This window comes from Sparus aurata, chromosome 7 (genome assembly GCF_900880675.1).
Source record: "Sparus aurata chromosome 7, fSpaAur1.1, whole genome shotgun sequence".
NCBI lineage: Eukaryota > Metazoa > Chordata > Actinopteri > Spariformes > Sparidae > Sparus > Sparus aurata.
The window spans coordinates 1306321-1325001 of record NC_044193.1 but is presented as its reverse complement, the minus strand read 5'-3'; the positions used below and the strand labels follow the sequence as shown (position 1 = coordinate 1325001).

At 43.5% G+C, this 18681-nt stretch overlaps 1 protein-coding gene and 1 long non-coding RNA gene across 2 annotated transcripts; one reads left to right on the top strand and one right to left on the bottom strand.

Annotated features, from left to right (window-relative positions):
* Positions 1–2348: 2348 nt before the first annotated feature.
* On the bottom strand, positions 2349–6314 carry LOC115585008 (uncharacterized). The gene is made up of 4 exons (XR_003984638.1): positions 4985–6314; positions 4784–4867; positions 3908–3978; positions 2349–2600 (listed from the first exon to the last, which is right to left on the bottom strand). It is a non-coding gene; the product is annotated as an uncharacterized LOC115585008 (long non-coding RNA).
* A 1708-nt stretch (positions 6315–8022) lies between these two features.
* On the top strand, positions 8023–18441 carry gpr37l1b (G protein-coupled receptor 37 like 1b; the record flags this gene model as incomplete). Its single annotated transcript, XM_030424271.1, has 4 exons — positions 8023–8799; positions 12815–13123; positions 14198–14569; positions 15132–18441. Coding segments are annotated over 4 exons (1626 nt in total), but the record flags the coding sequence as incomplete, so codon positions are not given.
* Between the last annotated feature and the right edge of the window lie 240 nt (positions 18442–18681).

Sequence of the window (18681 nt, the reverse complement as noted above, 5' to 3'; positions counted from 1 at the left end):
AGTAACCACCAACACATCACCAGACTCCCTTAACAAATGTAGTGATTTTAAGAGTTGTTGAGTTAAAACAAACTTTATAATGTTGTAAAACTGTGTCTCTGACAGATTCTAACTCATTGTCTCCTTCTTGTTAATTCTGCATTAAATGTAATATACAATGTAACACAATCTCACCAGACTCCCTTAACAAATCATCTAATTTTAGGAGTTGTTGAGTAGCGTAAAACTTTATGAATATTATGACACACTATCTCTGACAGATTCTCGTAAACTCATTCAGTGTGTTTACATGACACTCGGGAAAACCGAATTACTGGGTTAGTCCGACTATGATTGGATTTTTAAGATGCATGTATACACCTTAGTCTGAATAAAATCAGACCGGATCGGATTCCTCATAGTCGGATTAAAACACCTAGATTATTCGATCGATAGTCACATTTCTCCTGCATGTATACGTTCCATCAGATCAGATTGGATTTTGTGTTCTGCGCAGGCCCGGGGCCGTGAACCGGAAGTAGAAGGACGGCGGCGTCTTTCCTCTGAAATCACTGCAAGAAAGAGCGCCATTGTGCATCTAGTCTATGTAATTATCATGTACACCATATACGAAATGTACAAATGTAGATGTAGCTTCGTCTCGCTCTTCATACGCCATCTTTCTGGTTTGTTGTTGCTGGTGACGTAAAGAGGTCAGCCGGAGGTGTTTCTGTTACCACTAGTTGAAATGGGTACAGCGCCACCTAGCGTACCGGGGTATGACATGCTCTGGACAATAATTACATTTTCTCACCGGCATGTATACTCGGACAATTGCAGTTGTCTGATTGAGTAGCAGAGTCGAACTATGACTGTAATCTGACTAAGATGTGCATGTAAACGCACTGATTGTGTCCTTGTTGTAAATTCAGCAATAAATCTTTCAGCTGAAGTTGTTTGTCTCCTTGTAAAAAGTGTCAGTTTGTGGCAGCATGTCTGTACCAGCCTGTCTGCTTCTGTGTCTAAAGTGCTAAAGTCTTACCTGCCAACATTGATCAGCTGTTTGAACACACTGTTTACACTGATTTCACCATTTACACTCCATTTATGAAAGAAGAAACATGTTATTGATCTAAACATGTCACATGTTACAAAGACACTAAACAGTAACAATATAGGCTACTTCTTTGTCCCCGTGGAGAAAGTCCCCAGACTCCCTCAATTTTGAGACTTTTTGCTTTGGGAGAAACTTTATAAATGTTATGAAATGTTGTCTACAAACAGTCTTTACAGTTAGGGCCCACTTCTTAATTCGGCAAATGTTACACAACGTTTTTTTTTATCTTTGTGTGAAAAACGTTTTGTTTGTCCCAGTGATGGACGTATCAATTTGCCTCTAGAGCAGGAAGTGTGAGCTGATCACATTATCATAACTTTCGATTCACACATTCATTTTATATCAGAAACTTTCTCTTTTACCAAAGCTATATTTCTAACACCAGATATTTACCGTAACTCGATGATTGCTCTCTTGTCTTATCAACACTGGTAGTTTGTGACAGTCAGTGAGCAGATGAAACAGCTGATACCAGCACCAGACAGAAGTTTAAGAGACATTAACAACAGGGAGAAGGAACCTGTAAGTCCATGTCAGCTAAGATGTCACAAAGCTAGCCTAGCATTAGCATGGCTTAGCACCAGGGGATCTCACATAGCTAACTGCTGAAACTCTCAGTAAGCTGACGACAGCTGACCTCAACAATTACCTGCCAACTGTGAGGTTGCCATAGTGGAAAGTAACTACTAAAGTACTTTAACTAAAGTCCTGTACTCGAGTTCAACTTTGAGAAACTGTTTTACTTTGGTATTTCCAAAGAGAGAGTTCATGTTCAACTTCGCTCCCTTTCAGAGGGAAATGCTTTAGAGAACCATATGAGAAGCTTATTAAATTCACTGCATTGTTGAACATTAAACCTGTTATTCCCAACATTAATGACTCATGAGGTCTTACATTCTGTTTTTACTGAACTGCAGTTTAACGCTGCTGCAGACTGACGGTGTTCATAAACCGGTGGCTGAAGTTTGAGGAGATGGCTGTGACGTGTGATTCGTGTCTTGATGAGAACCAGTTTGATCCGTCAGTGAGAGTGAACATGGATCATGTATGTATTTGGGTTATATCCCTCATGAACAGACCAGAGTGTGTGTTGTGTGTGTTAATGTGTGTGTGTGTTTCTTATTTCATTTTTTCAGGTCATCTCTGAGCTGCAGCGTGATGCTTCGCTCCAAACCAAACATGACTGTCAGCTCTGGGAGATTTAGATTGGATTTAAGAGAAAGGAGGAATTTCACGCTCTGTTGTTTCACACCGACATTTTCCACTAACTTTCTCTCCCATATAAGGTGTGTGTGTGTGTTAGTGTGTGTGTTAGTGTGTGTGTGTGTATCCGCTGACCTGTGCTGACCTCCATGTCTTTCCATTGGCGAGATGGACGACCTTATATAGAGCTGCAGGAGCAGAGCGCACTGAGCAGGACGCTGTGTCCTTATCCAGCCGGTCCATTCGCCTGATTGGTTGACGGTTGGAGGCTGTCACTCCGAGGAGCTGCCTCACCTGGGATCTGTCAATCAAAGTACGTCAGGTTTTAATTAAACGATTAATACAGGCTGATTAGTTCACAGACGGGTTAAGATGGAGCAGGTAGTGACAACGCCGAGGCCTCTGGGAGAAAAAAGCATCCAATCAGATGCGTCAACGCTCATTCCTGGTGACTTCATAATGTTTTGGGTCACATCACTGGAAGATATTGAACAGAAAGAGCTAATTTTTCATTAAAATGTTATTAAAAATAAGAGGAAGCACCAAAATCCAATAATAAGAGGTGAGTCTCCTTCAACACTTCTGCACTGATCTCTATTCATCAGGTCACATGACCTGGAAGCTATTGAAGAAAAAACGTCGGACTATATATGAAACCTAATGAGAAAAACTATGATTTATCATTAAAATATTAACATAAATATGACCAAAACATCCAATAAGAGGCGAGTCATTCAACTAGGACAAGAAGATGATGACCTGGAAACTATTGAAAAAAATTCTGTTTTTTAATGCAAAATATTAAAATAGATGATGTCAGACCTGAAAGTAAGAATAATCATTACATATTTGGGAGCTCCAGCAATTGTTACAGCCAGACTCCCTTTACAAATGTGTCAGTTTAGTGAGTTGTTGAGTTGGAGACACTTTATAAACTCTGTGAAACTCTGTCTCTGACTCATTCTGCATTATTTGTTCCTTCTTGTTCATTCAGCAAATGTTCTACATGATCTTCTTTCTGTCTGTGTCATGTTAGAGATGTAAACGTACTGAGAGGTGAAATAATATATAAACCTATGAATTCCTCATTATGTCACGTTTCATCAGAGGCAGAAGACAAAATGTTGCATTTTGTCTGGAAGAAACGTCGAGCGTCGTATCAAACGCCTCCTTTCACGGTTCTGTGCAGAGTTCTGTGCAGAGTTCTGTGCAGAGTTCTGTGCAGAGTTCTGTGCAGAGTTCTGTGCAGAGTTCTGTGCAGAGTTCTGTGCAGAGTTTTGTGCAGAGTTCTGTGCAGAGTTCTGTGCAGAGTTCTGTGCAGAGTTCTGTGCAGAGTTCTGTGCAGAGTTTTGTGCAGAGTTCTGTGCAGAGTTCTGTGCAGAGTTTTGTGCAGAGTTCTGTGCAGAGTTCTGTGCAGAGTGTGAAGATGAAAGCTGAGTGAACAAAGCGACTTGATAACCAGCATCATGGTGCCTGTTATCTCTGACGGAGGCTTCAGGTGTCGCCGCGCTCTGTTGAACTTGCTTCACGGTACAAAGCTCAGTTTTTCTTTCAGTATGTCAGGATGTTACGTTCACATGAACTTGTGTTGCAAAAGAGGATTTTCACCTGTAGGAGCGTCTGTGTGAGGAGTCAGGATCGACACTCGACACCGCAGCAGCAGCACAGAGGAAGTGGACCTGAAAGCAAACAGTCACAGCTGAGGTGTTTCGTTGTCTCTGATCAGCTAAACTCTGCTGAGCACACTGACAGATACTTCAGGCAGGTAGCTGCTCGTCCTGTCAGCTGTTACCTGCTGCATTAATGCCCCTGTATACGGACAAAAGAGTTAAAGCATTAATGATATTAACGTTAATCTCCTGGAGACTTCTGGAAATCCATTTTCCGCTGCTTGAGCAGGTTTTCACTTTACACACTGCTGCAGATCCTCCAGCAGGATCTGAGGCCACGTGGGAGAGATAGATATAGGTCCAACAATCAGAGGACATTTTATGACCAGGCTTCTTCTTTTATCTCTGTGAATCTTTGTCTCTGCTGTTTGTATCCTTAAAGGAACAGTTCTTATCTCCAGTCAGGTGAAGTGTGGTAGTCCACAGAACAGTTCTGGAGCTTCACAGTAAAACAGAGTTGCAGCGTTCTGCTAAACAACTGAAGCAGCTGAGACTTGATTTAAAACAGAGAAACAACCAAAGAAACATCAGATCTCGAGCTTGTGCACTTCAGACTCACTAACACTGTTAGCTCAGCAGCTCCAGTGAAGCCTTCATGTTAATAAAGGTGTAAATCTGGTCTGAGATCAGTTAGTGATGTGTTCTCTGCTGCAGACTGAGATCACAGCAGACGAGCTGATGGAGACACCTGATGTTTCTCTGGTTGTTTCTCTGTTTTACTGTGAAGCTCCAGAAATGTTGTGTGGACTACGACACTTCACCTGAAGTATGTAAAGGTATTTAAATAAAGTGGTGGAGGAAAAAGTAGATTTACCTCTGAGCTGCAGGAGAGAAGCAGCAGCAGGCAGAAACCAAACTGAAGCTTTTTGGATTCTTAGACTGGATGTGTTGAAATATTCTGATCACAACGAGGACAAAGAGTTCACATTATATTGTATTATATTATATCACATTATATTATATTACATTATATTGTATTATATTATATTATATTGTATGTTGGAAGCATGTGAACCTTCTGTGTCGTCTCATGTCTTGTTGTTTCGTTGCTTCATTAACTTGAATCTGTGTCACCTGGTGTGTCTTCAGCTGGGTCAAGTGAATGCCTCCTATTGGCTGAGGCCACTACAGAGAGCTGAAGCCCCGCCCCTTCCTGTTTCCCTCATGGGGAGCTTTTTTAAATTTCAGAAAAGTTCAGAAAAGTACTCAGTAACTTCCACCAGTTTCTGACCTCTGAAGGTCTGTTTTATTTATTTATTTATTTATTTTGTGATTTAATTTTGAAATTCTCCGACAGCAGACTGACTTCAACACTGCCCCAGTGCATCATGGGACAACACTCAATAACACACACATGCAGAGCAGATAATAATTGCGACATCCTAACCTCCTTCATGTTAGCCATGACTGTGTGTCTGTGTGTGTGTGTGCTCATCCTGATGACGTGACCTTTATAAATCCTGACCTTCTGATTGGCTATGAGTCATTTTTTGGTGTTTTCAGACATTTTCACGCCCCATTCTTCTGCTCGAGTTTCTTCAGACCTCAGTGAGCTCGTCTGTGTCTGTGAGACAAAAGAAAAACATGTCGTCCATTTTGTGTCTCACTTTCTATCAGTTAGAATAAATGTGTGATCAGCTGATCGTCACTCTGAACTCACACGTTTCTCTATTTCCAGAAACAATACTTGCAGCACTTTTCCCTGATTACAGTAACTTTTACTTGTAACAGAGTATTTTTATAGTGTAGTATTAAATACTTTTACTGCAGTAACGTATCTGAATCCTTCCTCATCCACCGGTTCTACTTTCTGATCAGTGACCCGAGAGTTGGAGGTGATTCTGTTGCTCACTGACATGGATGAATATCGACCTCCAGTGGTACAAAGTGGAACTGCAGCTCTGTTACTGTGTGATCAGAAACACATAAACACTGAACAGATTCATTGTTTAAACTAACAACTTTAATTTCTGTCTGTTAGGTCAAATATTCACTTAGGAGCACCTGATGTCCAACAACTTTCTTCACTTCAGTTCACTTTGGCACAAAGTTTCATCAGTTTTGATCAAACTTCACCTCCAACAAACACCAGGAGCTCCAAAACACCTTCAACCTGATTAAGAAGCAGATTCTGAAGATATTTGAATATAAAGATCTGATACGACAAAGTCGAAGAGTCGTAACTTCTTTGCTTTTTGACAAAGCAGTCAACAGTCCTCACATCCTGTCCTCCAGCAGAAGTTCTGATGCTTGTGTAAAAACAGACTCTGGTAGAAGTAGAAGTACTGATTCAGCTTGTTTCCTCCAGTAAAGTAATAGATTACAGGCTCTGACATGTACTCAGAGTATCAGAGTAAAAAGTCTCCCTCTGAAGGACATTTGTGCTCAAAGCTAACTGAAGCTCACGTCATATTAATAGAATTCAAAGACTATTAAAGTTAAAGGTAGAATCAGTAGGATTTGTCCCAGCTGTTCCTGAACGCACCACAAAGACAGTTGATTGTTGAGTCTCATTCCCAGGACGTCAAATAGACACATGTTGGGTTGGTAAAGCGTCCCGAGCAGCAACAAAGAGAGAAAATCAGAAACTCTCTGCAGATACGAGACACTAACACGCCTTTTCTCCACATTCCAGTCTCCCTCTCTGTCTGTTTACGCCTTCTTACGGCTTTTACGTCTTTCTCTCGTCTCGCTGCGTCTGCCGTGCGTGATGTGCTCTGATTGGTCCACATCAGTCTGCTGATGCTGGGAAATAACAAGAATCCAGAATTCACCTCAGATGCATCAAACTAAAGTAACGGTTGGTTGTTTCCTCAGACTGCGACACTCGTCAGGAAACACTTTCACTGCTGGTTTGAGTCGAACATCAGATTCATTGATCGAAGAGACCGAACATGTGAAGGAGAGAATCAGGACAAACAGAACAAAGTGAAGAGAAGCCAAATCTGTGCTCACCCTGCAAAAATGTTCTCACTGTCGGTTCTCACAACAACACACACACACACACACACACACACACACACACACACACACACACACACACACACACACAGAACAGGGGTCTATCAGTATTCGAGTCAGACATGTTTTTTTCTCAACTGGTTCCCAGCATATCACCACCAGAGGGCAGCAGAGTGCATTTTAAATGTGTGTAATTTTGAATGTGTGTGTGTGTGTGTGAGAGAGTGTGTGTGTGTGTGTGTGTGTGTGTGTGTGTGAGAGAGAGCCAAAGTTAGAGCCAAAAAGAGCAAAAGAAAGTATGCATGCATGATTGTGCAGACAAATGTGTGTATTTGTGTGCGTGCCAAGCTTGTTTGTATGCTTGTGTTTGCAGGCCTGCGAGTGTGAGTGTGTGTGTGTGTGTGTGTGTGTGTGTGTGTGTGTGTGTGTGTGTGTCCTGACAAAGGCTCCATCCAGCCATACTGCAGAGGGCTGCTTGTTCCCAGAGACCCTCAGAGCTCCAGGACACCCAGTCTCTGTGCTGCCTGCAGCCCAGACGCAGCAGCCCCGACACGGACACGGACCCTCACCCTGCTCCCCCCTCCTCCTGGAGCTCCAGCACCTGTTTGGATTACTAATGGACGGTCCAGTTCTAAAGTGGGAAACTTAAAGAGTATCGAGGGTTTAAAGAGACGAGGCTGAAAGAGAAGAGAAGAGAAGAGAAGAGAAGAAGAGAGGAAGAAACAGAAGGAGAAGAGGAAGAAATAGAAGAGAAGAAGAAGAAGAAACAGAAGAAACAAGAAGAAGAAGAAGAAGAAGAAGAGGAAGAAGAAGAAGAAGAAGGACAGATTGTCTGGACTACAAACGTATTATAAATCCAGTGGATGTCTGAACGAGCGACTGTGTTTTTTCATCATTTACTTTCTTAAACTTGGATGTCGAGTCAACAAGTTTCAACATTTTTCCTGACGTTCCCGACCTTCTGAAGAACTTCTCCTCACTTCCAGGACCTTTGGACCCGACTCACATCTTTCTGAACAGTTTTGGAAACTTTGGTGACATCAAGTTTATCTATTGATTGAGTATTGGGACGTTGTAGAAACATAACTGGAATTTAACTCTGCGCTCTTCTGTTGTCTCAAAAACAACGTCTACCAATCGTTCACCTTGAAACCGTCGTCATGTCTCCCGTGGGTCGGTCTGTGGTTCTGTCTGTACCTGCCGCTGCTGTTTACAGACGCAAAGAGCGTCGGGCAACCTGACAGTCAACTTGACACCGCTGACGAACCGTCCTCCCGGGTCAAACTGGAACCCCTCTGGATCGCCAAGCAGCTCAGGACCCAGGACGACGCCCCCAACCAGAGCCTCCCCCTCCCTGAGCTGCTGGATCTAGACGTGGACCAGCACCGCCGCCTGGCCCGTGGGGCCGACGAGGACGAGCAACAGTCCACCTTCAGCCAATCCTTTGAGAATGACTCGGTGACGTCGCCGCAGACCACCGAGTTCGACAACGTAACAAAAGCTGCAACGGGAGACGACAGCAGCGACCACGACGACACAAATCTCCATGGAAACGCCTCCAGCTCCGACCACGACGCCCCGGGACTCTTCAACCCCTTCTACCCGCTGGCGGAGAGCTCGTACGCGGCCTACGCCGTGCTGTTCCTGGCCGGCCTGGTGCTGGCGGTGGGCGTGGTGGGAAACATGGCCGTCATGTGTATCGTGTGGAACAACTACTACATGAGGTCCGCCTGGAACTACCTGCTGGCCAGCATGGCATTCTGGGACTTCCTGGTTCTGGTGCTGTGCCTTCCTGTGGTGGTCCTCAACCAGCTCTCCCATAGGAGGATCCTGGGTGACATCACCTGCCGCATGGTGCCTTATATGGAGGTGGGTGGGGCTTATGTGCATGTAGGAGGAGGAGGAGGAGTGAGTCGGTGAGATTCAGTGTCGCCAGATGTTCGATAATTATCATATTTGATTGTCAGTATTGCGGTTGGTACGATCAATAACACAAACAGAACCAGAATGTGTGATAAAGTCGTCCATTCTGTGAAGCTTTCACGAGTCGTTGCTTTTAGTCTGGATTTAATTTTTTCATTATGATCAAAGTTGCAGATTATTGATCTCCGTCTCAGCCAGTCATGCTCTGATGATGATCGGTGAGCACGACTGTCGGTCGACGCTCGTTTGAAACTTGAACTTCCTCACTGAGCTCTGCAGTGCTCGAGTCGAGTTGTTTTAAAAGTTTGCTCAGTTATTTATTTAATGAGCTTTTGGCTTTAAGTGTTTCCATGCAGAATGTGAACAAACTTCCAGTTGTCTGGTGATTTCATTTTCTCAGGATCAGGATGCTCTGAAAGCAAACAGATGTGGGGAGATTTTTCAGAATGTTATGTTCTGTAAAATCACACATTCACAGATGTTCGTTCTTGTGGTTTTGACTCCAGAACTACAATAATTAAGATCCTCTGAAGCGTCTGGTTTATCACTTTCCCCCAGTGAGACTTGTTGAGGCCGACTGTGTGCCGTGTTAAAGGTGTTGGGTTCATCCTCTGAGGAGCAGGAAGGTGACATGTACTGTTGCTTTCATGGAAGTGATGGAGAAAAAGTCATTAAGTCCAGCCGGGTTGTTATCAGGACTCACACCTGGTTCAGGTCTGATTGGTTCTACAGGACTGAGACCTGATCAGGGAGTCAATGTCTGACACGTCTTTAAGATCTATTTTCAGAAGTGTATAAAAAAAAAAGTTGTCAAATGACAGAAATTAAATAAGTTAGAAAATGATTTTCTTCTGTCTGTTTGGTCCAACTGGTCTGATTCAAACAGGACATCACATTTTTTCTTTAATCTAATTGAAGCATATAAACACATTGTTTAGGAGTCAGTCTCTCTGACATCACAGCTCTTTAACTCTCATTATGTTCAGATCAGCTGAATTCTGGAGTGTAATAATCCCGCAGGTCTCTGCTCAGGTCACCGTCAGAGCGTTTGAAAATAAGCTTTTAAATAAATTTAAACACTTTGGATGTGACGACGTCTTCAGACCTGTGAGGATCTGCAACAACTACTGTAGATTACAGAGGAACTAATTAGGAGCAGAAAGATTATCAGGACCGATATTCAGAAGATTTTCCGATTGTCAGTATCTGTGATTTTTCTGTCAGATTAAAAAAAAAGAATTTAAAAAGTTCTACTCCGGCTCTGATGCAGCGTCCTCACACACACAGTCACTATAAAGACTGATTCATCTGAATCTGCAGAGTAACTAGTAACTAAATGTATCAAATAAGGAAAGTACTCAAGTAAACTACCTGACAATTGTCCTTAAGAACATTAAGGTAAAGATGGTTTCTAATAATCCACCCTGAACAGAACTGATCCCAGATACCTTTAATCAATAAATGATGCAGAATCAGACTTGTGGATTTGACAATATCGAATCCAGTATTTTAGGCATTTCTGATTCTGGTTTCGGTATCAGAACAACCAGAGTCAAAGTGAAGGGCTGCCTGTCTCCATCACTTCCTGCTCTCTTGAGCTGCCAGTCAAAATAAAAGTTACGGAGGAGCGTTTCCACTGTAAAGGACAGAAAGGTGGAGCTCAATCATCAGACGTGATCAGCTGTCTCTGTCACATGACCTTCAGTTCACACATCTAACAGAGTCACTCATCAGTTCGTCAGCTCAGCACCAGAACTCATGTTAGGCCCGGGTGTGAACACTCTGAACCGAGACCAGATGTTTTCTCTAGACACAGACGAGGTTAAAACAAGGTGGAGGTGAATCCACGTCCTCTGCTGAACATCAGCGTCACAGATGTTGTGAGGGTCGAGCATCACAGCCTCAGAGTTTCTCGCCTGCAGGCAGTTTCTTCATGATGTGTGCTAGCTGACAGTTAACTTCAGCACTGCTTTGGGCCCGTTACTTCACCAAATGTTGATCCGAGCAGTAAGTGACCTTAAAACTTTGTACATTACTTCAGTTTCATTCAGTCATCTTCTTTATAAAAGCTGCAGATTTTCTCAAATATCAGTTTGTTCTTCAAAGAGCCAAAAAACTAACAGTGAGCAGTTTTGCTGTAAATCTGATATATTCGACTTCGACTTATCTGTAATTGTTGATCTGTGTCAGTGTAAAGCACTCGATTCAGATCCATCAGGTCACCAGTAATCTTCAGGCTACATCAGTTAGTTGGATCAGTTTTATCTTTGTGCTGATCAGAAACAGGAAGTGTGAGCAGCAGGTGAGCTGCTGTCTGCTGGACCGGCCTGCTGCTGCTCTCACAGATCCTCCCTCCACAGAGTGACTCAACGTGTTCGCTGTCTTTTCAAGAGTCACGCAGACAGTTTGGGGTTTTTCTCATTGGATGTGACTTTAGCCAACTGTCTCTTCATCCAAGTCTTTGTGCTAAGCTAAGCTAAGCTAAGCTAGGCTAAAAAGTCTCTCCATCTGGCTGTAAAGGACAAAATGACGTCAGACTGATCTGGAGACACGTACACATTATATTCAAGGGCTATTTTTGCAGGTTTTAACACATTACCACAAGTTATTCATAATTAAACTGATATTAGAAATCACATCTCTTCATTATGGAGTCGTAAGAGCGCCATCAAACCTGATTATTCTTATTTATATCGTTCATTTTCTTGTTCTTAGATAGAATTATTATTTTCTTACAGCACTGCTGTGACTCCACCACATCTTTCAATGATGTTCTGAGTCACTGGTTGCTGGAGATAATAATTTATCTGCATTTATTATTACTTAAGTCAATGTATGTAGATTTGTAGTTCAGGATGTCAGTGTCGTGATTATCACTGAGGTGGTTCTGTAGAGAGTTAAACTGGGACTTTAAGTCATTTCTGAAAAGTTTTTGTTGAACATGAAACTGAACTCTGAGAGTGTTTTTACATATTCTTCAGTGGGAACCAATCAGCTCGGAGCTGAGAGCCACAGACAGGAAGTCTCAGCTGATCTGAGGATGTTTGTGCTGAATCATGTTGTAGGACTTTAAAAACTCTCCTGTCGTCCGAGCTGAGGATCATATTTACGTTCAGAAAAGTTCACAGTTTAACGTTCTGGCCACTTAGAGGACGTTACGTACTGATCCAAGGTTTCAGTCTGTGAGACACATTCAGCTCAATTAACTGTTTTCAGAAGAAGAAGAAGGAGAAATTCTTGACACAGTCTGGTTCTCTACAGACTGAGCTACTGCCGCCCACAGAGTAGATTATTTAAAGAATGATGGACTGTGAAGATGGTTGGATGTGTTGTAGAGGAAGCCAAGATGGCGGCATGTTGTGTTTGAATCTCACAGTTGCCTTCATGTTCCATCTGATCTCAGATTAATCAAAGACACTTTTTTATACTGCATACGGTCAGTTTAAAACAAATAAATGAAGAAAATACTTCTGTACTAATTAATATTAAACACACCTAAGTAACAAATAAATAATAAATGTACTTAATTACCAACATACGAGTAAAAGTGCTGGATCAGGACCTGTGGCGCCAACACCAACGCTGGTCTCCAACAAAGAACTGCTAACTGTGAACAAGTTCTGACTAAAACCACTCATGTGGGCTGTTTGAAAATAACAGAGCTACAGTATCTTCTGATCATCAACAGGAGAATAAACAAAAGAGTCGATGAAGTCGTGTTTGTTCCACAGTTCTGTAGTTGTTCCCAGCAATGACACGCAAACAGTGACAGAACCAGAACTTGTTTCACTTTGGTTGAAAGGAGTAAATGTTGAACTGTTTTCACTGTGAGCAGTTTGATCAGCTGAGATCTGACTGACGCTCCTCCTCCTCCTCCTCCTCTTCTTCCTCCTCCTCCTCCTCCTCCTCCTCCTCCTCATCCTCTTCCTCCTCCTCCTCCTCCTCCTCCTCCTCTCTGCAGGCCGTGTCTCTGGGCATCACCTCCTTCACTCTCTGCGCTCTGGGCATCGATCGTTTCCACGCCGCCACCTCCTCGTCCCAGCCGAAGGCCCGGCGGGTGGAGCGCTGCCGCTCGGTGCTGCTGAAGCTGCTGCTGGTGTGGCTCGCCGCTCTGCTGCTGTCCAGCCCCGAGATCTTCCTGTGGCAGCTGAGCCAGGCCGTGTCCCCGTCCACCGGCCGCCTGGTGGACTCCTGCACCATCACCCCCTCCTCCCCTCTGTCCCTCTACCTGCCCGACTCCCTCCACTCTCTGCTGCTCAGGTATCACCAGGTGAGGACGGAGCAGACACACAGGACCGACTGACCCGCAGGAAGTTCTGAAAGTCATCTGACTGTTTATTAACACGTCCAACCTGGACTTTACATTTTTACAGTGAATGGACTGCAGATGCATTTAATGACAGCAGGTGTTTCTGTCTCGCTCTTCACTGAGGAACGACTGATCAGTCATAGTAAATATAACCAGCAGCCTCATCATCTCTCACGTTTCAGAGGCTCAGGAAATTCAAAATGTTCAGAATACAAACTGACCAAACAGCTGATCTTGTCAGCAGGTGTACCGGGTCTCTACAGGTACCAGACATGTAAAGGGGAAATCCACCAGAAGATATAAAATCCCCACAGGAAGCTGCATGTAATCTGATCATTTGCATTCAGTGATGTCACTCAGGGTCTAATTTGCATTGTGGGTAATATAGATGCCCCTGTGAGTCCAGCAGTGTTGTGGTAGTGAAATGATCAACTCCCATAAAAACAGATGACACATACTTTCATTCAGGAGGTCGTGATAATGTAAGAAAGAGGACGGCAGCGGTGTGAGGTCATCAGACTCATCACGCCACTGAGGCGGAGAATCCTCTTCACTAATATAACGATGAGAGAAACTGACTACGACCGTCATCACCATGATGTTTAAATGTCTGCCATGGTTCAGACTTCTTTGACGTCTTGCTTGAGCTCTTGTACAAAAACCCCACAGTTTCAGAGAACTTGGACAAAATGAATCCAGAGAACTGACAGACGGACAGATTTTCTGTCTGTGAATTATTCCCTGAGAAATCATCTGAAATGTTGAACAACACTGATTCTGACAACGTTAAAAAAAGACAGAAAATATTCCTGGATTGTCCCGTTGTCCAGAAAAGTCAGAGTTTTTGTAGTCTGCCTACAAACATTCAGAACCTCCTTGGTGGAAGTAATGAAGTATTACGATGATGATTGTGATGCAAAGTGTTGCTCAGAACCTGAACGCTCCAGTCAGTAACATATCTTCCAAAAACTGAAAAGTACAACCAAGTATTACTGTATCTGCCTGTGAGTAATCAGATTACTCCTGTGCTTTCAGGGTCGTATGTGGTGGTGTTTCGGCTGCTACTTCTGCCTCCCCGTCCTCTTCACCGTCCTCTGTCAGATGGCCACCCGCAACGTCAACAGCGACTCCACCTCCGCCCAAAAGCAGCGTAACCAGGACGACCGGTCCTCCAATCAGAAGCGCCAGCAGCACCAGGCGGTGGAGCGCCAGCTGAACTGCACGCTGCTAGCGTTAGCCGTGGTTTACGGCATCTGCGCTCTGCCCGAACACGTCTGCAACATCACGCTGGCCTACACGCACATCACCGTCTCCGAGGACACCGCCTCGATGCTGGCACTGTTACATCACTTCCTGTTGTTCTTCAAGTCATCGGTGACGCCGGTGCTGCTGCTGTGTCTGTGCAAGGTAGGTCGAGACGGAGAGCAACTGGACCAGAGTCCAGAAACATCAGGCGAGATCAAATGTTCTGTTTGGTCCACGAAACTGAAGTGTTTATATTTAAGCTCTTTATCATTGGATCACTGCTGCAGTCAGGTCGATAAACAGGACTGAAGATAAATCCACTTTTTAATCCCAGAAGTTATAAAATAATCTCTGAGCTCTCCTCCTGTCAGTAACTCGGGATCAGAGCAGAATCTGATGTGACTCCTGCTGTTTATTCCTCCAGACAGTCTGGATCTTTATGGGGAGTGGTGCTGAAAAGCAAATGATGCTAATACACTGAATTAGCTTCTTTGCATCGATTGTGGAAGTGATCTGAACACTTCAGTAAACATACTTTACATTTCTAAAAACAAGATGTAACATATAATCTCTGAGCTTTTCAGGTGTTCGAAGGTGTATTTTTAACTGTTTCCTTCAGTCTCTATCCAAAGCATTGATTAAATCTGAGTCCGGTTCAGACGCAGCTGTTAGTCAAAGTGTTTAAAGCGGCGGCGTCACTGACCTGCATGTCGTCGTGTTTCAGGCTCTCGGTCAGGCCTTCATGGACTGCTGCTGCTGCTGCTGTCAGGAGTGTCAGCCCACCGCGGCTCAGGGCTCGCCAAGCTCCGCCAAACTGAAGGCGGCCAATGAGACGTCCATCTTCTTCGACAAGGCTAAAGAGACGTCGGCCATCTTGTCCATCTCCAGCTAGAGTCATAGGTCCCTCTTTAACCATCAGTCCATCACTCCCTCCTTCATAAATCAACCCGTCTCTTCTTTTACTCCAACACTGTTTCTCCTCCATCCTTAGTGCTTGTTAACGCATCATTTTCTCCTCCTTCCACATATTCTGTCCTTCCATATTTCTCTCTCTTTTCCAGAACACTTGTGGATCAACGGTCATCTTTCTCTCCGTCCTCTCGTCTTCCCTCCAGAGTACCATTTGTATGATATTCCACTATGGACACGAGTTTCCCCCTCCGGCTTCCTCTCTGTGCAGGAAGTGAAGTTTAATCTGTAGTGAGATTAGAAATGTTGCTGTACTTGCACAACCAGCTGTGATAAAAGCAGGAGCCTGTTTCAGAACTCTCCGAACGGACTCTTCCCTCCAACTTCCTGCTGTAATAATGCACGATGTCTGACGACGGTGGAAACACAACACGGATGTCTTCTTTAGTTGGTCTGAAGCTCAAGTTTTCATGTGTTTCATTGGAAAGTATCAGATAATTAAAACCTAAATCAGGGCAGCAGTTTAGACCTCTGACAGGAGCTTGATGGGAACATGAGGAAGCTGCTTTAAAGAAACAACGGTGACATTTGTGGGTAAATATACAAAACACGAAGACAGAAATAATCCAGCTGCTAAATTTCAACTGGTTGACTGTCGGCCGATATTCAGCATTTTACTGATTAGCAGTATCATCGACTTTTCTGTCTTAAAAGTTCGATGACATTGTGAGATATAATCCTGAATAATCAACTAAAGCAACTAAATGTATCAAATAAATGTAGTGAAGTTTGAAATAACAGAAAATGTAAATACTGAAAAGTAAAGTACCTGAAAGCTGCACTTACCAACAGAACTTCACTGAATGCTTCTCATGTTTATTTCATCGCTGTTTGTTCGAAACACAAAGAGTTTAATTCTTACTGCAAATGAATATCGGTCCCAACTAAAAACTTCTTTTAACAACAACAGTTTCCTGAACATGCTCCAGGAAAACAACATTTTCCACCAATTCTGGAGAGTTAATGTTCAGAAAACAATCAGCCAATCACAGCGAGCGGACCGTGTTTCAGATCGAGCAGCTTCGTTCATGTTTCTGCAGGGAAGACAGCGGTGAAGTGGGACGGGAGGAGATCTATTGAACAGGACTCGGACCTTCTCAGCACTGAGGCGGTCTCTTTGTACAGGAAGTTAAACTGTGTAGGTTTTTTAAGTATTAATATTTGTTTAGCAGCGTTTTCACTCTGTCAGACTCAAACAACTAGAACAAATGAAGAACAAGAACAAATGAATGTAGATTATTTTAGTTCTAGATGAACGACTAACTACATCTTTTTATGAAGGGAACAGATAGTCGTGTTTTTTTATGTCACAGGAATGTCCATGTCTTTGTAATGTTCAGTATCACAGTGTTAAATTCATGGTATTAAAATATGTCGGAGCCGATTGTGCCTTAGTGTCTCGTCAGCAGCGGACTGTCAGTCTGTCAGCGTCCGAGTCAACAGCCGCTAGAACGACTAACAACACTAACGAGACAGGAAACTGCATCTACGCCGTTTCGTGCAGCTACAGGTTTTCACCCAAAAATTAAAGGTGTTCAGCACATTTACAAACATATCTTTAGCACTGAATCAGCACTTTTTATTTGAAATTACAACTGCAGATCGAACCTGGGAGAATAATTCAATATGACATCTGAAGTGTGTGTCGGGTCGTTTGTTCAACTGCTCGGTCAGAAGGATGTTTTTACTCTTTGCTGATGTAAAATGGAGAAAAAGAAACCAGATGTTTGGTGTCTGCTGGTTTTATTCATTAGAGATCAAATGTGGCAGCATTTTGTACTGAAAGAAGTAAAACTATTGCTGAATCCTTAATGAGACCGCCTGTTAACAGTTAGCTCGCGGCTGTGGAGGCAACAGCAACGACTGTTAGAGTTCAGTTTATTCAAACAAATGTCATGATAAATTGAACCAGGTGGAGCTGAAAGACATCGTTTGGTCATTTATCCAACGCTACACAAATATTGGCAACATTTAGCCTGGAAGCTAATATCTTCATCTTTCATGATTTCATCCGTGTTACAAGAATAACAGTATGAGCTGTAAGGCCTCGTGTCCACGATGTTCGTTTCTTCATTCTTTTTCCGGGCAGTAAAGTGCTGGTTGTTCTCTCAGGAGCTCTGAGATGAATTGTGCGTCTTGTCTCTATGACAACAATATGTTGACAGTCGTCGCTCTCTGATGGACTCTGACCCCGAGATTCCACCAGATACGTGTCCACTGCGTTAAGGCTTCGATCCGGTTTTGCTCTACCGTCTGGCAACCCCCACCGGTTGCATTTTGAATCTGCCACAGCGCAGTACTGTCGACAGCTGGCGTTGCGTAATAATCACATAATCACTCGGTGCGTGACTTCCTGTCTGCTCGGTGCTAAATTCAGCTGAATTGCTGCGTCGTGCTCCGGCATCCGCTAGAGATAGAAGTCCTGCGTATCTGTTCTGGAGGGCTCCGGACTGTCAGAGCTGGACAGACAGATACGCAGCGGACCTGCTGGAAGTTAACACAGCGACTAAAGTGAAACCATCAGCTCGGCTGACGTGGCCGAGACGTATCTGGTGGAATCGCAGGCTGAGGTTCACTATCCGTTTGTTTTTTATGTGACATCAGGGCGAGCAGGATGTGGGTGATGACATCATCCATAAGAGACAACAATACGGTGAATGTAATCGTCCAGGTCAGGAGAAAGCAGCTCTCTGAAACGCTCAGAGCAGCGAACATCGATGACACAGACGTCATGTTTCGATGCAGGTTTCTACTTTCAGATGAAAGCGTCTTCACAATAACTGGACAATAGAAACGAGACACACTAACAGTCCGTCTGTCGTACTGTTTGACTTTATTGTACATGTGAACAAAGTTGACATTTAGTGCCTGGCTACTCTGTCATAACTTTTTAATAAAGGGACAGTCCACACAAAACAAACCAACTTCACTGCCTGTCTTATATTTCTCTTTACAAGTTAAACTGTTGAGTGTGTCGCTCCTGTTTGCTTCCAACTTGTGAACAAAGCATCAACCGGTCAATCGGATGTAGAGGTGGTAATTTATAAATAAATAATTTAAACTGCTGTTGTCTGGGAAACTTATTGGTGACATCATGATGTTATTGACCTGAGAGCTGATGTGATCAACACAACACGCTCAGGACTCTTATTCACCCACAGTCTGCTTCCTGAAACATTATACTGCATTAGTGAGCGGGAGGAGATATTTTTGGCACACACACGATTTTGGAGACCAATTATTTTTTTCCCATTGACGAAGTTATGCAACCCAAAACTGCAGCTCATCTACAGCCCGGTTAGACA